The sequence below is a fragment of the Frankliniella occidentalis genome, unplaced genomic scaffold (assembly GCF_000697945.3).
Source record: "Frankliniella occidentalis isolate FOCC.00 unplaced genomic scaffold, Focc_3.1 Scaffold25, whole genome shotgun sequence".
NCBI classification, from domain to species: domain Eukaryota; kingdom Metazoa; phylum Arthropoda; class Insecta; order Thysanoptera; family Thripidae; genus Frankliniella; species Frankliniella occidentalis.
In genome coordinates this window covers 115,601-136,416 of record NW_026267155.1, presented here as the reverse complement: position 1 = coordinate 136,416, position 20,816 = coordinate 115,601, and the positions used below count along the sequence as shown (strand labels likewise).

Sequence of the window (20,816 nt, the reverse complement as noted above, 5' to 3'; positions counted from 1 at the left end):
GGGGGGGGGGGTATTTTAGCTACGATTCGCTGCCGCTCTCATAGGGTTCGTCCAGAAAGTACGCGTCCGCCGTTTCTCTCCGATCCATTCGGCAAATGACGGGAGCTCGGCGCCTGCGAAACTCGGAGTAGGCCACACCGCTGAACACGCATGCACTGCAGGCCAGATGTTGCCTACCCGCTAGGCGCTATGAGAGCTCGCGTCGGCGGCTGAACTGCTTACGGCAGTTTCGTAAACGGCGGAGGACGGACGCGCACTTTCTGGATGATTCCATGTGAGACCCCCCCCCCCCTCCTCCCGGCTCAGCCTGCTCGCTGGGGTGCAGCAGCAGAGCCTCGCGTCCAGTTCGCCGTGACACCGTTCCGATCGCGTCAGGCGACTGACACGCTGACCACGCACGCTCTACAGTTCGTTCGGCACCCCGGCCTACTGACAGGCGTGACTGACACCAGCAGGCGGCTGACTCTTACTCCTCAAGGGGGAGGGGGCATTTTGTCGAATAAGAGGTACCTTAGGTTGGCGGAAACCCTTACATGGGCGACAACCCCTCAAGTTCGTGGGACTTCACTTTAAACATCATAATCAGACAAATCAGACTCAAATCAGAAAAAAAGAAAACAAATTACAAACAATCATTTTTAAAAAATCATCAAAATAATATTCAGGCAGCTTGGCGGCAGGTCCCTGGGTTCGTGGCAGCCACCTGGCTCACCCAGCTCAGGGTCGGTCATTGATTCGCCGGCACGTGAGCCTATCAGACCGTCCCGTCACCGCCAAGCGGTGAGGGGGGGGGGGGGGTACACCTTGAGTGAAAGTGGCCGTGCTCCGCTGCGTCTGCGCCGCTTCCATCTATATCCGCCCAGAGCGCGCCATGACACGTTACGCAGCTTTTGCTTTTAGCGCGAAAATGGCAACGGCAGGAGAGAGGGGGTAGAGGGGAGTGGACTTCCGAGGGGGAAAAAAGTGGAGTTAGAGGCTCGTCGTCCCGACTAATTAGTTTCTTTCGGCTCGACGAGGGAAAATCAATGGCAGCCTGACTGGGCTGGCTAAAGGGCGTCACACAGGAAGCGCGACAGTGGTGCAGTGCTGCTGCGTATTGTATTTCTGAAAGACGCTTGTATTTATCCATTTACTTTTTTTTTCTGTCCCGACAGCGTATGGCCAGGAGAGCTTTAAATGCCCAGACGACTACGGCTTCTACCCCCACAGCGTCTCGTGCGACAAATACTGGAAATGTGACAACGGCGTGTCAGAGCTCAAGACATGTGGGAACGGATTAGCCTTCGATGCCTCCGACGACAAGTTCCTCACCGAGAACTGCGATTACCTCCACAACACAGACTGTGGTGACCGCACCCAGCTTGGTAAGGAAGACAGTTCCCCTTAAACTTTGCCTTTTTTTTAAATTACTATTTTTTTACAAAGTTCTACGAAAGAGTCAAAAGTTCTTCCCTATTTTGAAAAATTCCTGCAGAATTATATTTTTGCACTGGAAACGCAAGTCTGTTAATTTCGCATTTAAGGGTGTGAATGCCCATTCTTACACGAACAGAGTAAAGGTGTGAATCTTCCTTTGAAATTCACACACTTTTGCCTCCATGTGTACGAATGTCGTTCACACACCTACAAGTCTGCGACATTCTCACATTTTGAATCACGGTGTGTTCTTGCAAATTTACTCATCTAATTCTCGGTTGTCTACACTGCAGAGCCCGCCATCAGCACCCCCCACTGCCCGCGCCTGTACGGAATCTTCGCCGACGAGAAGAAGTGCGACACGTTCTGGAACTGCTGGAACGGTGAGGCGTCGAGGTACCAGTGCTCGCCCGGCCTCGCCTACGACCGCGAGGCCCGCGTCTGCATGTGGGCCGACAAGGTCCCCGAGTGCAAGAACGAAGGTCAGTATCCTTTTTGTATTTCTAGTTTTCTTGTAAACCCCGTCCAGAATGTATATTATCCGTTTCGCGGGACTTCGTATGTGTCTTTTGGGGACCAAGAAGAAAAGTGTCATAAGGGTCGTTCCAATACTACGTGACTTTTAGGTGGGTTACAAATATTATGGAGTCCCAAAAGGATCAGGACCATCATTGGAGTCCATAGAGACCCCATGATATTTGAACCCCGAACCCCGGGATACAAATATCATGGAGTATCCATCCCAACAATGGCTGCGATCGTTTTGGGACCCTATAATATTTGTACCCCCATCATAAAAGTCACGTGGTACACTTTGGAACGACCCCCTAAAGGTGTCGGAAGTGGCTTTGTCAGATGTGCTCAATGGCTAATCCTGGTTGTGGCTCCCCGCAGAGGTCGCCAACGGCTTCGCCTGCCCCGCCGCCGGTGAGATCGCCGGTGCCGGTGGCTCCTTCTCCCGCCACGCGCACCCCGAGGACTGCCGCAAGTACTACATCTGCATGGAGGGAGTCGCCCGCGAGTACGGCTGCCCCATCGGCACCGTGTTCAAGATCGGCGACTCTGAGGGCTCCGGCGTCTGCGAAGACCCCGAGGACGTTCCCGGCTGGTGAGTGACAAAGCTGCACACGTTTAATTTGCTCTACAAACAAAACACGGATTTCATTTTAAAATTTGCAGTCGTTTATAAAAAAAAATAGTATAACGTAATATACAGCGTCTTTGACTACTGTAGCACAGTACAGCCGGTGCCCGGAAATTGGAATTGATGGACAGTCGAATAGTAACGTCGATTACAATTTGTTTTTGACGCGATGTTGACATTAAATTCCTACTGGGTACAATGACGTAAAGTGACGCTAGAGGCGATTAGAAAGTCGAGATAAACTCATCAACAATAAGAAAGGAGGGGGGGCGTAATGGTTTCAGGAGAAAAGAAAAGTCGGGTTTTCAGCAGAATGTCTAAAGTAGTGCTAACATGCCACCGCGATGTCAATCTGCATGCGTGGGGTGCTGCCCGCTCTCTGCCGTGGTGAGGAATGCGGTACCTGGGGACGAAAATCTTCAAGTCCGCCGTACCTGTCTCTAGAGTCGATTCAGGGTCAAGTGTGAAGCCTTCCTGTGCCTAGTGATAACTTACATGTCGCATGAGCGTGTGCTGAATTGCATGGCAAGCTTTAGTAATTCTTTTTTACTCCTTCCTCCTCATTATTGCCATAATGAAAGACTCCCCTGTCCAAAAGTTTACTTCTTTTGAATTTTCTTTTTTATTGTGCTGGCCCAACTTCCGAAAAAAAAAAATACCCTTTCCTATTTTGTTTTTAAGTGAGTCACTTTTATGTAGCGATATTGCAATTAGTGTGCTTTCTCCACACGCGCAGTCGCATTTTACGGCCCCATGTCGAGGTAATAAAATCGAGCTAAATATAGCTGGGAAGTGCATCTTGTGCAAGAGGGGCCGTTAACCCTGCCATTGCGGTCCCCGTCGCGGTGCGTGATGTTGCAACTTTAAACGGCACTTCTTAAAAGACCGTCTTTTTTTCTCCTTCACCCTGCAGTCCGCAGGGTAGGCTGTACCGCAGTACAGCGTTGTACAGCTGCTGCCTAACCCCCCAGGCGTCATTCCTTGTCGACTTGCCTTTTGTTCTGTTATTTATTTATTGTCACTTGTAAAAAACAATGGAGCCAGTCCGACTGTAGTTGTTAGTTGCGTCATCTGGTACGACGTGTGTTGGTGAGCCTTGGCCCTTGTGCTCCACAGCGAGGACTACTACGGCGACCTGGACCTGAAGACCATCCGCAAGAGCGAGCTCCTCCAGGGCCTGCAGGGCAACGGCCAGAGCCGCGCCAACGCCAACAGCCAGCCCCCGGCCGCCGCCCCCAAGGCCGCCTCCAAGCCCAGGCCGGCCGCCCCCGCCAGACCCGCCCCCCAGTCCAGGCCCGCCACCGCCCAGCCCGGCCAGGGCTTCGACGACGCCGAGTAGAGAGTGTGTGTGAGCGAGTGAGCGCGAGAACCAGAGAGAGACCCAGTGGGACCAAAAGAGAGAGACGTGGACTCTATCGTGTGTGCTGTGCGTGATCTGAAAGAGAGACCGAGCCGAGAGTCTGGCCGAGCCGGGCCGGTCCGCGCCGAGCCGAGTCGCTGCCGGCGGGCCGAGCCGAGCCGGGCCCGCGGGCCGCGCGAGAGTACCTGTGATGGGACGACCCCCGAGGGGCGCCCCGACCCTACCCCCCTGAGGGGACCCTGCCACTGACAACGACCAGTGGCGGTAATTTAACCCGTACAAACTGAGCCTTTGTAATAAAATGAGAGAAAAGCCACCCCCCCAAAAAAAATTGTCAGCCGAGGAGATTGATTCAAATTCTTGTTGTTGATGTTGTATGTGTTGCGCTTTGTGTCATCCCTCCCCCAACTACCCCCTCCTCCCCCTTTTCCCCCCTCCCCCGGTTTTGTTATTGACTTGCTGAAAATAAAGTTTATATTTGTGTGATTCCTTCTTATCAAAAAGAAACTTGCCTTTGGTGTCATTTTCCTTCCTTCCCTCTGCATGGCTTGCCTCCCTGCCAGCCAGTAACAAAAACATCTGTACAGTTTACTTCATGTGATGCACGTTGCACGATTCTTCTTTCCCCCTGCTCGGGTGCGAATATAGGTGCCTGAAAAACCATGCGGCAGGTGTACAAAAAAAAGGATGTTCGATGTGCAGTCGGATTTGAATATGTAGCACAAAACGTAGTTCGCATTGTAGTGTTCATTGGATTAATACTATAGTTTTGCAGCGAAACCGTGCCGTTCTCTTCTGGAGGTGGCTCAGTTTGACTGCCGTCAGATGTGCAACGAGTGCAACAGGATCTGGGCCGGGATGGATCGGTTTAGAGACTTTAGTAGGCGCGTATAGTTATTGGCATTGTTCAAACAGTAGTTTTAAGGAAAAAGGAAAACTGTTATTTGACTTAGGCTGGTTGAAATCCAAATGCATCGATTTTGCTGCTTAAGATCGATTTCACTTTAATTTACGAGCTAGCGAACAACGTAGAATGCATACGACGGCATTATACGAATGAACGATAAAACACACAGTACAATACATGAAAATCACAGAAAACAATAGCACTTGCTGAAACAAATATTACGTTAGAAAAGAGACGTTCTTTACTTACTAACGTATAATACTACTTTACACGAAATCTCATTTCCAACCTCTATTATACTTACAAAAACTCGACACTTATCTAACTGGACACAATCTGACGAGAGGAAGGAAGACATGCTCCCCGTGCCACAAATTAAGAATAATCCAATCCTACCATTCGCACAACATGTCAGCGGGTGATCCAGACGGGTCATTAGAAAACACGACAATCTCATACTCAGTTCTGGTTTTCTTGTTTCCCCACAGCGAGGACTACTACGGCAAGCTGGATCTGAAAGCTCTGCGGAAACTGGGCTACTAGATCGTACCACTTCGACCGTCGGAACAGCAGAAGCAGCAGCTGCAGTGGCAGCAGCAGCAGCAGCGACAACTGCCACGAGAAGGAATCTAACAGAAACAACATCAACAACAACAACACCTACGTCGCGACTCACTAGCTGCCGCGGCGTACCACCGAGCCTCCACCACTCCTATCTCATTTACTCGCTGTGTCGCGGTGGAGGCGGGGTGGTCTCCACCCAACAACAACAACAACAACAACAACAACAAGGCCGGCCCGACACTCGTAACGATGTTGCAGGCCCAGATGACTATCAATACGAATAGGTGCGTGGTGGCGAGGGCCCCTCATAGACAACGACGACGAAATTTAGTCGCGCTGTCGTCATGGTGGCGTTTCGGCTCATCACAATTTCAGCCTTCAAGCCACACACTAAATCCGTACGCATAGATTGTGCTGTGTATAAACATGCAGAATTTTATACAGCCATAAATTATGCACACTTGAATGAATGCATGACTATGATGTACAGTTTGTGCATAATTATGCACAATTTGTACATGATTATGCTTAAAATTTGTGCATACTTATGGCTGTATAAAATTCTGCATATGTCTAGGCACAATAAAATGCATAAGGGTTAGTGTAAAAGCATACGACCAGTTTGACGTCTGGACGACATTATTGCAGTATACTGCAGGACTTTTGAAGAGAGCGTGTGCGTGCGTGTGTGTCAGTAGTTACCGAATCTTAGCTCTAGTCTTTTCCCCGACTTTTATGTTATCTGCGACTGAAAAATACAAGTCTGGATTCGCGCGCGGCTCTATCCGGTCGTAAAGAAAGAGTAATATTTATTGGACGCAACGCCAAGGCGAGTTGCGCACAAGGCGTCCCTGCCTCTCCAGCGGGCGCGGCCTTTCCGACGTGCCAAAACTGAGCCCGCAGTCTATTTATGTAGACGCCTTTCACAATGTCGGAAAACCAGCGGTGCCTGACCGCGAGGGACCTCTGTCAGAATGATATCGAATCGGAGTGACCTTATTCTTCTTTCCCCACCGTGTTGTCAGAAAGTCATACGAGCACGTCTTAATGACGTCTTATAGGACTTAGACAAATCAAAAATTTGGGCATAAAACGTGTCAATGCCAACGCTCCGCGTGCGAGAATATCGGAGCGGCAAGGCCGTAAAATCTCTTTCCTCGTCGACCTTACTTCTTTTTAAAAAGAATAAAATGAAGCTAGAAAATGACTGGCGAGCGAAGTGTGCAGCAACGCAAGAAAAGGCTTTGCGCCCAAGTCAGTCTAATTGGAAGTGAGATCATTACGCGTAGTTTGTAGAAAAAAGTTTTAGTCTTAACTTGTAAAACGTTTCTTTTAAAACAGACTAAAATTCTGACCTTTTCTGAGGTGCATATAGAGTAGCTGCTTAGAGCAGATTGTAATAATTATTGTTTCATGACCACGGCGTGCCATTTTGCCATCCCACAAGTGCCAACGTGCGCTTAAAATCCAATTGGGTTTCCCAAAGCAACATTTATGAAAATTACAGTACGTAAATGAATGGGTATGTCTGTAGGTGTGTGTGCGTGTGAGAGAGAGTGAGTGTCTGCGTGTGAGAGAGAGAGATAGAGTAGAAGTAAGCGAATGAGTGTTATCTATCCTATAGTGTTACTTATGCGTACAAGTCAGCTGTCGATGCATTCACTAATGTCATCGTGTACAAAACAATAATAAAGATTTTCCCCGAAACTCTCCAATAATTCCGTCCATATTTTCTTTCCCACGATTGACGTTACTTTTACGGGCTGGAAGGCATTTTTTTCTTCCTATTGCCGTTTTTTTTTTTTTTTGTCAGTCTATCCTACTCTGCGTCACCCCGCCCTGTTTATGTTTTCTGTTACAAATATATAACTCAGGTACGGCTAGGGATTTTAAAGTCTAAACTCTTTCCGGAAAACTTCGAAACTTGTCCAGACAAAATAGGAACAAATTGAAATATTTCCAGAAAAACTGAAGAAAAAAATGACAATTCTCAGGAGAGAAATTCAAATTTTAAAAAATTACTGAAAATTTTCTTAAAAACACTTTTGGGGGGGAAATTAAAATCCCTAGGTACGGCCGCCCTCGGTGGTGTAGGTGGGCGTCGACTCGGTGCCGTTGGCCTTGGCGGCGCCGCCAGTGTTGTTGGGGAACTGCAGCATGATGACCAGGTACGTGGTGACGGTGCCGACGGCGCCCTGGATCATGCTGTAGTCGAGGTACATGAGGCCGCAGGCCGAGAGGCGCGTGGGCAGCCGCACCAGCTGCAGGGAGAAGTCCTGCAACTCCTCGACCAGCCGCTCGCTCAGCCGCCGGTGCACCAGCCCGCGCTGCAGGATCTGCAGGGGATCAAACGCATTGTAAATCGGTGGACTGTTAATATCGTACAAACCGCAGAGCGCGCTTTGCAAACAGAAGGGTTTCCTGCTGTGCCAAAAATGTTATTAATGCACCTAATGTTCGTAATGCATCTGCCACTTGCTGCACGTAATGCAATTGATGCACCTACTCGACCTGCTGCAAGTGCTGCACCTGCTGCACCCTGCACCTACTCCAGCTGCTCCTCACCTCTCCCATGCGCTGCGCCTCCTGGCGCACCATGTTGCCCGACGTGAGCACGAGGTACATGACGAGGACGTGGGTGGTGCCGATGATGAGGCCGACGGCGTCGATCTCGATGCGCGCCAGCAGGATGAAGAGCATGGTGGTGTAGTCGAGCAGGGTGCTGAGCAGCACGAGCAGCATCTGCGGCCCGTACGCGGACTGCAGGTAGCCCGCGATCACGTGCATCTTGTGGTGCAGCAGGCGCAGCTCGCGCGTCGTCTCGAGCGCCGCGGCCTCGACGTCCGGGTGCAGCGGCGGCTGGCGCAGCGGGTTGGCCGCGTCCCCGAGCCGGCTCCACATCTCCAGGGTGCGCGGCGTGAGCCCGGCCGACACCGGGCCCAGCATCGTGAGCAGGCGGTCGTTGATGGAGGTGAGCTACGACGAAGCACAAGTGATTCGGCCGGACAGGTTTACAGAACTGACGCGCTATGAAAAAAACACGCTCCTCGATTAGTGTTAGTTATTGTTTGAGTTTATGATAAAGCACAAGGCGTTTCAAAGCTCCTTATCGTATTTTAAAAAATGCAACAACCCTGAATTGAGAAAACAGGCCACGTAATAAACATGACATTACATAAGTGTACGGCCCTTACTCTGTAAAAAGAAGATCTTAAACGATATTATGGTTATTTTAACTACATTTTTAACTACCATGTCATTCCGGATTAATTTCCGCCAGCCCCATTATACTGGTAAATGGATATGACAAACAAATCTCAGTGATGACATCTTTGTGATAAAGAAAATCCATAATATTCTCATTTTAAGACAATTTCCGTTAACATTTCATATAGAGCTGCGAGCGTAGCTGTTCGCCTGCTCTAGAGAGGACGCCTGTGGCGCTGTAGATAGGCAGCCCATTCTACGTCCGTGCGGCGCGGGTCGGTCTAACTCGACGGCAACGGGCGGCAGACGTCGTCGTCGCCAGTCGGACACGACAAAAAGATGATCTCGTTAACGGTCGGCGTTGTTGTCTGACAGTATGTAAACAGCCATCGCGCCCGGGGGACTAATGGAGGGCGGAACTACTATGCTAGTGGCCGATATGTAAACACGTGGACGGTGTTGAGCGTGAGCGTGCCCTCGCGTTTTTGCTTTTTTATTTATTTTGCCTTGACTATTTCTGATTTTTTTAAAGGGTGTACATCGGCGTACACTAATAAATTTTGCGTGAATTACTCCTCGGTGTGTTCTGTGTACCTGCAGGGAGAGCGCGTGGGCCTGGTTGGCGAACTGCATGCACGACATGTGCATGAAGGGGCGCGACACGGAGTAGGCGCGGTAGCAGAATGACAGCTGCGTTAGCTGGCTGGGCACCTCGAAGAAGACGTGGTGCACGGCGAACACGACGGACACGGTGGCCCACAGCAGCAACTGAGCAAGGGTGGCACAGAGAGGTAAGGGCCTTCGGCGTGATGCGCGAGTTTAAAGCCGAAAGCGTCTGGAAGTGAGTCCACTACGCCATCACTTCTAGGAATTTCAATTTTCCAGAAAAGTTCTTTTGAAAAAAAAATCTTAATTTTGTTCTAAAAAGTATTCTTTTAAAAAAAAAATATAATGTAAACATTTCCATTTTTCAAAAAAAAAAAAAAATTTTTGGAATTTTTTTTTGGACTATTAAATCCCTAGACTTTGGGCGGCTGTACTACCTGGACGGCGACCCAGATGCGCGCGGTGCGCACCCGGGCCGGGGTCATGGTCTGCGTCTCCTCCTCGCAGTCCAGCAGGCCCTCCACGCTGTCGATGGCCGACTTGGTCGTCCACAGGGTGGCCACCTGCACCAGCACCGACACGGAGGCCTGCGTGACAACGAGGTCCTCGTCAGCGCTGTCGTCGCGTCGAGGTGGATTGGGTCGCCACGCTCCACGAGGGGCATCGACCGGCAGCCAGTTGTCTTTGCGCCCTGTTGACCACGCAACAGCCCGAGCTCCTCCCTCCCCATCCCGTCATAGACATCCCCGAGGCCAACTCCGGGGCCGACCCAAATACCAGGTGGCTGATTCACGCCGCGCACTTCTGTAGGTATTCTATACCGCATGCACGAGTGCGGGCGGGCTTGCCTATCGCCCCTGTCCACGGCGCCTTACGAGCCGAGCGAGTAGGCAACCCACCCGCACTCGTGCATGCGGTACAGTATACCTACAGAAGTGCGCGGCGTGAATCAGCCACCTGGTACATATGACCAATGTCCCCAACCCAAACCCCAACCCTCACCGTCAGCAGCCCGGAGGCGTAGGTGAGCACGTTGGCGAGCGAGTTGAGTTTGAGCGACTCGTCGCCGGACGCCTTGAACACGAAGTAGCTGGAGACGGTGATGAGGCCCAGGATGACGATGGAGTACACCTCGAGCCACACGCTCCTGACGAGGACGTGCGGGCGCGCGCGCCCGGCGATCCTGTCGGTCTTGGCGTCGGCCACGGCTGACGACGTCGACGCGGGCTGCACCGGCGCCAGCCCGAGCAGCGCCGACACCACGATGAGGGGCGTCGCGATCCTGAGCATGGACGGCGACGCGTCGATCACGCCGAAGGCGCCCATGCGCTGCTTCAGCTCCTTGTCCTGCTCGATGGTGGACGTCGCCGACGACGCGGGCCTCACGAAGAAGACGGGCGTCTCCTTGCTGACGACCATGGTGGCGGCGGGTGTGCGAGCACGGGCACGGCGGCGATGGACTGGGCGCCGCCTCCTCTTGACACCTCGCCGCGCCGACTCTGAGCCGCCGGCCGGCACAGCGAGGTCGATACTTTTCCAATTGCAGAGAGTGCCCGGGGAGCGCCCGCTAAAAGGACCGTCGCAACAACGAGCGCGAGTTCAAGAGGTGTTGACGGGTCGTTGAGTCCTGGCCGGGCCGCGCGACCCGTAAATTTGGGGGAGGGGGGATGCTTTGTAGGGGCAGATGTCTGCGGACGGCAAAACGACGACCCCCCAACCCTTCCACCGGCCGCCGGAAACGTTTGCCGTAATAATCAATCAATCAATCAATCAATATTTATTTACAGCATATAACAATCCATTACTTCCCCCTTCTCAATACTGTTTCGGTTCACATACGTTGCAGTTAACACCGCAGCTTTTATATTATACGCTCGACTCGGGGCATGTCGCAAATGCAGCAACATATTTGTTTCTCATCGTGCGTAGGGGAGGGAAGTCCACTCAAGCTGTTGTAGACAGAAGCTCGCCTGCAAACAGTTCTCGCTGCGTGTTGTTCAGTCAGTTTCGGGGCGTCATAACTCGATGTAGCTTTTAAGAAAACGCGTAAAAAACGAAAAGTAAAACTTCAATTTTAATGCGTTTTTAAAAGGGTTTGTTTTAAAGTTTTCACGTGTGTTCTCCTATTCAATGTTTTAAACGAAAACGCTCCAATAATCCTTTCAAATTACAAGTTCAATTTCTTGGTTTGTTTGTTTTTGTTGCGCGTTACGTTACGTTACGACGCCCTGTTCAGTTCAGTTAAGCTGAGCCGGTTGTGGCCACAACTATGTGGCCACAAACATGGACGGCTCCGGGGGCCTGCGGCGCTGGGTGCCGGGAGTGTAGGCAACCCTTCCGCCACGTCTGATCTGGTGGTGGTCTTCCGCTAGGCGGCAATCGTGTACTGGGATTGTATGTGGCGTATTTCCGAGAAAAATAGGTTCTTAAGATTGGTTTATTAAAGAACTATTTGGTGGAAAGGATCACCTTTCTTTCTACAGATGCTTATCGTCTCCTACCACGTCTTCCATACATGACAATTAATTTGTTGGTTTCTAGGCCTTCGAGAACATCACAGGATATATTGCAACAGTTGTACGCGTCCAGGTAAACCAATTTTGGCAAAAGTTGTGGTAGTTCAAAGAGGTATCCATGCCCTGTGGGCTGTGGAAGATGGCTCATCCTTAAAGTCTGGAGGTCGGAGCAAAATTGGAAAACACTTGCAATTCCATTATCTGTTAATAAATGGCAGCTGCTGATGTCCAAAGTTTGTAAATGGCGACATCTGCAAACACACAAGAGAAACATATTCGTACATTAGATTATTAAAATGATACATAACATTTCAGGGTTTTTTTCACTAATATCAATGTAAAAACTGTGACACAACTGTTGCTTACTTAATAGTTATTTCCTGCAAGACATCATCATTAAGATTTGGGCAATCAAACAAGTCAAGATGTCGTAAAGATAAAAATCTTGAGAAACTAATGAAATTTATCAGCCCTTCTGAAGACACTCTATGGGCCCGCCACAATTGCAGGCTCTGCAATTGACCTAAGCTCAGGAGGTTGAGCAAATCCTTATCCAAAATTTCACAGCAGTCCTCAAGAACTAAATTTTCAATCCTGAAATTATTAAACAGAATTGAGTTTTGATTTAAAGGCCAGCAGTCTCCAGAAAAATGTAACTAAATTCTTAATTTTCAAACCTTCGCTTTTCCCCAATTGCCTGTAATATATCTGTGTTGGGAGAAATGTGAGCACCTAGCTGTAATATCTGTAAGCCATCTGGCAGTAAGCGCAGCATTCGTTTTACTCCTTGCACCTGGCGTCTGTGATCCTCAGTTTGACGGCAACTGGTTAACTTTAGTGAAGTGAGGGCGGTGCATTCAACTGACAAGAGTCCCATTGCCCACACGCAACAATCCTGCAAACCAAAAGAAGGTTATAAGATGACCAAAAAATGTAAACAGAAAATAGTACATCACAAACTTATGGATTTTTGAGCATGCCCAGACATCACAATAGATCATTGAGAGAATGGAATAGTTAATTTATGTTTTCGGTGAGAATAAAAGAAGTTATAAATAAAACAATTAAATTCACATTCCCACACTTAAAACATACAACAGAAATTTTGTTAATAAAAAGATGCACACAAGATGCACATTTTTTAAAAATGATTTTATACTTGCAAATTTTGTTTTCACTTACAGCTTTTAAAGTCAGTGAGTTCAAACCTTTTGCTAAATCTGATATTGCTGAGTACCAGCTATTGTTGAGTTCCATTCCCTCAAGAGTGAGTGATATTATGGAACCTTTGTATTCTCTACAAAAATTTATAAATGGTGCGAGTATAACAAATGAAACAAGATTGCAGTTGATATTTACTATTTCTGTAAGCAAACTTACTTAGCTAGGCTTCTCAGAACTTCAGGATCCATTTCCTCACCACATATGGCCAATTCTTGAATACTCGAGCAGTTGCAGAAGAGTAAGGGCAAAAGACATTCTAAACTTGTACTGTCCTTTAAAGTCAACCTTCGAAATGCTGACGCAGTCTGAAAAACTGATATTTGCTCTCTTTTGCTTAACACACCTAGAAAAAGGTTTTTTATTTTTTATTTTGAAATTTTGGAGAATTTTTTACCAATAAAGCAAGAGAACAGTCCCAAATTTCTTGTATAATGTTTACGTAGCTGTTTTCTTACCATCCACAACGTAATCCAATTGTCTCCAGAGCTGGTACGCTTGTGAGTACTCTCTCCATAATGTACATACTTTAGCAATACTGTCACCTAACTCTGATGCTGATAAAAATGAAAATATAAAAATTGAAACTTCTTCTGGTAAGTCTAATATATTGGTGTCAGGTGGATTGCGACCTGAAATTTAATTTTGTAACGAGAACATGAGTGTTTGTTCATCTCCGATTTATATGAAAATAAAGCAGATGCCGACTCAAATGTATTATTTATCTCACCATCACTAGTAGCATTAGCCATGAGAAGAACACCACAAACCTCCGATCTGAAGGAATTTTTTGGTTAGACCTATGATTTTGTCTAAGTGGGCGAAAGTAAGGTCTAGTCACACAGTGCAAAATAAGACTGACCAAAACTTTTTATGAAGGTTTTTTTTTATATGGATGAATCAGAATGACATTTCCCTAACACTTATCATTTTGTTATATCGCAGTTATTGTTGACGCAATAACAGCACAGCCCGAGCAGCGCCGAGCAGACGACGTGCAGAAGACGTGTAAAGGGTTCATTCCGCGTAACTTGCACCTGCCCAACTTCACTTATAACTGATTTGAACTAACTTCTCTTTCTGTTTTTCAACCGATCATTTCTGAAAGTTTTTGAAACATACCGATTTTGAACATAAAAATGATAAAAATCAACAAAATTATATTGTTTAATGGAGAAAGAACTACAACAAAGCATGAACAAAGCTGACTGTAGTGTGATTATTTGGATGAAAAAATACACATTCAGTGTTCTCATTCTCAGCTTTATTTATTTATCACAACCATGTTGGATTTTGAAAAAGCATGATGATGGTATAGGAAAATAGTTAAAACCTACAATATTTTTGGAACCATGCCATGCTATCTTTAAATGACATGCCTCAAGGGATGGCATTCCCCATTTATCAGTCATTCACAAAACACATATTGTAACAACACTCCTAGTAAATTTGTTACCACGAGCAAATAAAAAATAATGGTAAAACAAGCAACTTAAGTGAACTACATATTTAATAGGTGAGCATTTGGAAAAATAACTTTTAAGTAACTTTAAGAGATGATTTAGCCAAACAATGGCACAGGGCTTCATGCATGAAAGGGCAAGTAGAGGCAGCTAAAGTTTTATTTCCATTACTTTGAATACAGTTCGGTCAGTCTTGAACAACATTTGAGTCTGATGCAAATGTGACTAACCATCAGGTAACCATGGACAAAAAATTCAAGAAAACACTAAAAGGATAGATTAGAAATTTTAAAGTACACAGAACCGCCATCCAAGGCTTACGACAAAAGAGGATAGAAGCCCCAAAACAGATACAGGGCATAACTCATAATGAAATTGAGAGCCCAGAAGAAACATTTACATAAACCCTCTTCACAACATTACCTGACCCAGAGTCTCAACATAAAATCAGAGCAGTTTTTAAAAAACCTTCAGTAACAAAGTTGATCAATACCATAACAGCTTGTGTAATTCATGATGATTTATACCAGGGACATCCTCATACAGGTAGCAGATATCAATGATTTTTTCTGAACATAAACTTTGACCCAGTACTACTAACAGAGGAGCAAATGATTCTGGGGTGAAATTTTTAATTGACAACACATGCAAATAAGCAACTTGACAAAGCTAGGAACAAAAATGTTCACCCAAATCTAACTTCTTCTCTTACCTTTAACAGAAATAAAAAATATAGAGCCACAACACTTGCTTTCTCAAATGGCATAAAATATATAAGAAATTTGCTACTTTCAGCACTTGTCCCACATATATGATTTACAATCTCCAACACTACCAGGATGAAGAAATTCCCTTTAATTTGTCACAATTAACATCTTAAAATAATTAAAATTCACACAGCTCTTTCATTCTAGCCTTGGTGCTTTTTGTACAGATCGCTGTGCTTGAGTATAACTTTCCAGAGAGCCTAAAAACAGGCAAAAATATGCTGCTTTCATTTTTAAGTGATGCCTGTAATTCAGATCTCCACCATAAAGGATCTAGTCATTATTTACACATTGCACACATTATGTCACAGTCATTCGATTCCTCTTTGATTCAAGGAGGAAAACATTCAACTTAAGTCAGTTTATCACAAACAACAGAAAGATGAAATGGAAGGGAGACAGTAGGTACTTTTTGCTGACAAGTTGGCAATCTGCATATGCCTGACAACACTCTTTACTTTAATATATAACTCAGTTCTGTGTTGTAGCCACACCAAAAACTCTAGAACAGTTTTTCCTTGCAAAACAACACACTTCTCACCACTTCTTTTTGTGCTCATCCATGGACACTCCACCGGGTCCCAGGGATACGATCATCAGAAGACCACCAATGACAGAAAGTGTCTGGGGGAGGAAAAAGATTTGTGTGTGAATAAAAAGTAGGCAAAATTCTGTTGTACAGAATTTTTAACAGATAGATAAAATATTATGTTCAAAATCCTTAAGATAATTACCTGGAAAAAGTCATATTTCAAGAAATCTCTGAGTGGTCTGTGAGCGGGAATTGTCCACCATGCGTTGTGGTACACATTGAGCAGAGAGAGGAGCAGGACAAGAATCAGGGCTGACAATTTTGTCTTGTATCCAATTGTAACAAGGACCATCAACACAGAGCCCAAAATATCTTGAACAATCTAAAAGCCATACAGACAACAAAAATTAATACAAAAGTATAACACTCCTACCCTTTACTTATAATGAAAAGAAACAAACCTGCAGGAATGAAATTTCAAAACGTAGTAGAGTAATAAACATAAACGCTATAAGAATACGTCCCGTCAATTGAAGATAATTTTTGGGCTTGTTGTCACCTGTAGCAAAATGAAATGATTACTTAAACTGATGTTTTAGCCCCCAAAGGCTTTACTTCCACTGACTTATTTTAAAATGCTTCTTACCCAGAGATGGAACACCAGCAAATAAACTTCTTGATTCTACTCTGCTCTCCGCTAGCACTAACAGAAGTGCACCAATAAGAGCCAAGTTACGGAACAAGAACTGGAGATCCCACAGGATACTGTACGCAAAAGTCTGTAAAGAAAGAGTAAATTTTATAAACTTAATCAAAAACTTAAACTAGTAGTTGAAGTGAATGATGTATAAATCATACCTGCAGTACAACAATGAAAAACAAAACACCACAGGCGTAGGCCACCTTATAGCGGCCCAAAACCATCACACATCCTCCAAGTTGTCCAAGAAGATTAATGAGCACAAAAAGTGTTGCCAAGAATTTTCCGCAACCCCATGACATATCCATATAATCTTTCTGCTCATTCCATTGGAACCACATGCGTAAGCCATCTTCAAGGAATGTAGAAATAAGACACAAGCGTGCTATAGTGGGTAAAACGCTTTTATATCTTAACACCTGGAAGAAATAGAAAATAATGAATTAGTCCAATATCAATATATCATTCACCAAACATTTTTGTGAAAAGGCTAGTATATGGCTTTCAGAGGTCTAAAGCTTTTGCAAAGAGACCGTTCTAAGTTTGAGTTTGAAATAGAAGGTGGAACAAGCAGATGGAAGTGTCAAATATTGTTCGTCCAAAGATAGACATCCTAGAGCTGAATAAATATTTCTTGACAATAACATGGTTAATCAGAGCATTCACGTATACAGGCTAAACAGTCGAATCTAGGTTAATAATGGGAGAAATTAACACAATACTGAGGTTTTGGAGGGCCAATGTTTGGTGCCAGGTCAGCAGTGCCAAGGTGTCACAGAAACATGTAGAAATCACTTTCAAAAGTTGACAGGAAAAGGTAATAGTGATTAAGTACCACAGCATCAAGCAAGATCACTATTTGTTCTTGACTATCAGAAATATTGAAGAGTAAATTATGTGGCCACCAAGATGACAGACAGAAGAGAAAGCCAAGGTTTGGAGTATATGATTAATACCATAGGGTTGAAAAGTGAATGACGACGACGGTAGGTTAAGAAACGGAGGTGAAATTAGCCGTGAGGATACACTATTTGAATACTTTCGCAGTAAACTATCGGCAACCAACTTAAAACTGATGTACTTCAGAAGACAGCTGTGCGTTGACACAGATGTGTCGGTAACCTTAATTAAAGGTGGAGTCAACCAGTAAACTATTTTGCGCCTACTTAGAAAAGGGTAGAAATGTTTCAAATTTAACGCGACGATTTTCAAATGCTTACCTGGTCCGCAATATCTTCTGCTTTTGCAACAATATCGTTCGTTCCGATCGCCATGTCTGCAAGCGCGTTGTACGTGGAGGCTGACAAATGAAAGTGAACTGAATTTCTCAAACGTCAACTGCTTATTTACAGCTCGAAACGCAATGTGAATCTTGGTCAGTGCGCCTCAGTGATGTTGTACAAACGAAAATTCCCTGTCGTCGATACATTTTCGTAGCATGTTCAGAAAACATAATGACCGTTTTTTTTGTCAGGAGAAACATGACTTGATAACAATTTAGTTTCCCTGTAAAGCTGTGTGATGAGACTCAGTTCGGTCGTCGTCATGTTTTCCTCCGTTACGGGGGTTGAGTTGGCTGCAGTGTTCCAATCCACCTGTTCCCGTTTCTTGCGGGCCGTGGAAGACACGGCCTCCTTGTTGCTGCCAGCATCTCGAAACGCCATCAGTGTGGATCAAGAGGCGCTCGGGGAGGGACGTTCGCGCGTAGTGGGTGGGGATACCCTATTTTGTTTGTTTATTTTTAGTTATTTTCGTTCACTCCCGTCCTTATTATTGTTTTTGTGAATCTGTGGACCGTGTTCTGGTGATCGAAAATGTCGTTAAATCCAGACAGTGGTGAAAAACAGCAGGAGGTTGTGTTGGAGCGGGACAGCGAGACCGAGTTACAAGCCCTGTTCGAAATAGTGCTCAAGCCCAACGCCAAGCGGCCCCTGCAGAAGCCCATGCACATGCGCAAACTGCCCAACTCGTTCTTCAACCCGCCGTCGACGGGCTCCAAGTCGCCCTCGGTGTCGCACAGCCGCGAGAACTCTGCGGACTCGGCGTTCGCGAACTCGCTCGCCGGGGTCGTGGTGCCCACCGTGTCCTCCAGCGGGCTGCCCGTCAGCCATCCCCGACACCACAGCTCGCCCGCCTCGCTGCAGCAGACCTACGGCGCCCCGCCCAGCGCGGCGCAGAGCCCCACCCAGGGCCCCGTCAGCCCCGGCGCCCAGCCCATCCAGCACCTCAAGGCGCGCAGCTACGACATGACCCAGGTGGACGAGCTGGGGCCGCTGCCCCCGGGCTGGGAGAAGGCCCACACCCTCGAGGGACAGATCTACTTCCTAAAGTGAGTGGTGAACGTGAGGTTGCTCGTGTGCTGCTCCAGCAGACAGCTCCCCGTCGTGTCGCATCCGGGGGAGGGGGACGGGGTAGGGGATGATCAACAGGTGGCTCTGGTGGGGTGGAACCGCTGTGCCGAAGGGAGGGAGGGGGGGGGGGGCAGAGCCCGGCGGGTGAGCGAGGGAAGTCGGGGAAGTCCTCCCCCCAGGACTACACCGCTTCAGCACCGCCCTTCTTCAAGGACCGGGTTCAGTATATCAGCGGTCTCCAGTTAGGGGTGTGCAAATTTTGACCGGGGGATGTTCCCTTTCAGTTAAAATGTATAAAAACTATGTTCAATATTTGTATATGAACGCTGAAGATCTGTCTGCCATGCTCTGGTTTCTGATCCAGCTGCAGATCCCCTTCGTATTTCATCCCCTGTATGTGTGACCTACTTTACCTGTCGCAGCCATGGCAGGTGCACGGCGCATGATGGGATTAGTGTCAGGTGCCAGGGACTTAATCCACATGCACCCCCCATGCGTAGCCTAAGCAAAACTTTGTCAGCCACAAGTTTGACACATGACCACCGTGACCTTTGCACTGCTGAGGAACACGAACATGAGAGGATGATGATGATGCTCCAACTTACCAGAACGCCCGTAAAGCTGCACCATTAAAATGGTGGACGACGAAGCCAATAAACGTTAAACGTGACTAAAAGCTCTAGCAAGCGAGCGTCACAACCTCGCCGCACGTTTTTGTTGTTGTTTTTCCCCTGTCTCTTTTCTTTGCGCCGCGAGGCGCCCCCGCCCCTCTTCTCTCTGGCTGGCGCTCCAGCCGGAATGGTTCGGCATCGATTCCATGTCGATGTGTGAGCCGAGGACGTCTCCGTCGACGGATTGGCGTTCTGTCCCGGGGCGTTCCTGTCCCGCCCCGTGTCCGGGCCGTGCCCTATCAGGTCCGCGGCCGCGGGGCGTCGTCGTCGACCTACCTGGTGACGGGGCGCGGGGCGGGCGGAGAGTTAGCAGGTGCGATGCACTGCTGGCATCGGGTGACAAACAAAACGGCTAAAAGACAAGCGGGAAACAAACAAAAAAAAATATTTAAAAAATTGACGAACGGCCGGGGAAAGACCAGGAAAAGGCGAAAATCGTACTCTGGGTGTGTCGGGCGCTAGCTTTTGGAACTGTCACTGCAGGTCGTTCCCCCTGAAAGCTTTATTTCCCAGGTGTGGCTGCGTGGTTTTTCGATTCCGCATGCGCTTGTCGTATTTATTTTTTGTCGCTTTATTCTGCTTCTCCCCACTGTCCCGTTGCACTACCCGCCCCTCCCGGCGCGTGACTACGGCGTCACGTTGTGCCATTTGTTTGATAAGTGTCGCCCTTCGACGGCGCGCGCGTCAAAACTATGACTGCGTCGAAGCGACGTCGGGTCGGTTCTGTTCGGAACGATATCGAAAAGACACGAACGCGGATGTTATTGGTCTGCGGCAGGTGATTTGAAGGCACGGACTTTTCTCTCCCGTAACGCCGCATCCCCGTCACCGGTGCGTAAGGAACGCATTTACGCCTCCATGTAAAGTGTAACGTCACGCTTCTCTTTTACCGGGTGTGGGGAAACCCGGCGCAAACCGCTACTCCGCTACTCTTTGTGACTGAGAGAGAGAGAAAGAGAGAGAGGAGGGGGGCTGTATATAACAAGCTCCAGTCGGTAATGTCACACCCGTAAAAGTTTTTGGCTATCGACCCGTCCGTCAACAAACCTTTTTCTTTTCCTTTTTCGGGTGCCGATTTGAAAAGCGCGAACAACCGTTTCTTTTTCGGCCGGCGTGCTGCTGGTCCGGGCGGCTGTTGCCGGCGACGCGACCTTCGTCCTCTACAAATTGGCTTTATACACAATCAATGACGAACGGGGCCCCCTGGATTATGGCGGCGGCGAGTTCGTGGAAGCGGGCCGAGTCCGCCGAGTCGGTGGGACGACGCGCACCTGTGGCACCTGTAGCTCACCACCACCGCGGCGGTGGTGGTGGGGGCGGCCGCCCTCCCTACGCCTCCAGCAGCTTCCCCCTCCTCCCTCCCCTGCACCCCGCCGCCGCCAGCATCACCC

At 47.7% G+C, this 20,816-nt stretch overlaps 5 protein-coding genes across 8 annotated transcripts in view; 2 read left to right on the top strand and 3 right to left on the bottom strand.

The window, feature by feature from the left end:
• The window catches only part of LOC113213719 (protein obstructor-E), a 35,753-nt gene extending 28,644 nt beyond the window's left edge, over window positions 1-7,109 (top strand). For 2 of the 3 annotated variants that reach the window (XM_052265217.1, XM_052265216.1), the window contains exons 2-5: window positions 1,155-1,364; window positions 1,710-1,898; window positions 2,311-2,524; window positions 3,677-4,427. In XM_052265217.1, coding sequence (XP_052121177.1) covers window positions 1,155-1,364; window positions 1,710-1,898; window positions 2,311-2,524; window positions 3,677-3,899 — 836 coding nt within the window. In that variant the 3' untranslated portion in view covers window positions 3,900-4,427. Of the gene's footprint in view, window positions 1-1,154; window positions 1,365-1,709; window positions 1,899-2,310; window positions 2,525-3,676; window positions 4,428-5,315 lie in introns of those variants that run through there. The other variant, XM_026432857.2, reaches the window with a different exon arrangement.
• A 106-nt stretch (window positions 7,110-7,215) lies between these two features.
• LOC113213705 (uncharacterized) lies at window positions 7,216-10,696 on the bottom strand. Its single transcript, XM_026432841.2, has 5 exons — window positions 10,207-10,696; window positions 9,642-9,791; window positions 9,193-9,366; window positions 7,957-8,367; window positions 7,216-7,727 (listed from the first exon to the last, which is right to left on the bottom strand). Exons 1-5 carry the CDS (start codon window positions 10,621-10,623, stop codon window positions 7,458-7,460), a joined length of 1,422 nt encoding a protein of 473 aa, XP_026288626.1. The 5' UTR covers window positions 10,624-10,696; the 3' UTR covers window positions 7,216-7,457.
• A 927-nt stretch (window positions 10,697-11,623) lies between these two features.
• On the bottom strand, window positions 11,624-14,069 carry LOC113213720 (uncharacterized). Its single transcript, XM_026432858.2, has 7 exons — window positions 13,672-14,069; window positions 13,400-13,573; window positions 13,101-13,287; window positions 12,903-13,017; window positions 12,398-12,615; window positions 12,087-12,314; window positions 11,624-11,971 (listed from the first exon to the last, which is right to left on the bottom strand). Exons 1-7 carry the CDS (start codon window positions 13,691-13,693, stop codon window positions 11,692-11,694), a joined length of 1,224 nt encoding a protein of 407 aa, XP_026288643.1. The 5' UTR covers window positions 13,694-14,069; the 3' UTR covers window positions 11,624-11,691.
• A 476-nt stretch (window positions 14,070-14,545) lies between these two features.
• Window positions 14,546-17,788, bottom strand: LOC113213746 (surfeit locus protein 4 homolog). Its single transcript, XM_026432901.2, has 6 exons — window positions 17,624-17,788; window positions 16,562-16,822; window positions 16,350-16,482; window positions 16,165-16,262; window positions 15,906-16,085; window positions 14,546-15,795 (listed from the first exon to the last, which is right to left on the bottom strand). The coding sequence occupies exons 1-6, from the start codon at window positions 17,675-17,677 to the stop codon at window positions 15,709-15,711; spliced, it is 813 nt and encodes a 270-aa protein (XP_026288686.1). The 5' UTR covers window positions 17,678-17,788; the 3' UTR covers window positions 14,546-15,708.
• Window positions 17,789-18,053: 265 nt separating this feature from the next.
• LOC113213765 (transcriptional coactivator YAP1) overlaps window positions 18,054-20,816 on the top strand; it is a 22,882-nt gene continuing 20,119 nt past the window's right edge. For both annotated transcript variants that reach the window (XM_026432926.2, XM_026432927.2), the window contains exon 1: window positions 18,054-18,732. In XM_026432926.2, coding sequence (XP_026288711.1) covers window positions 18,218-18,732 — 515 coding nt within the window. In that variant the 5' untranslated portion in view covers window positions 18,054-18,217. The remainder of the gene's footprint in view (window positions 18,733-20,816) is intronic.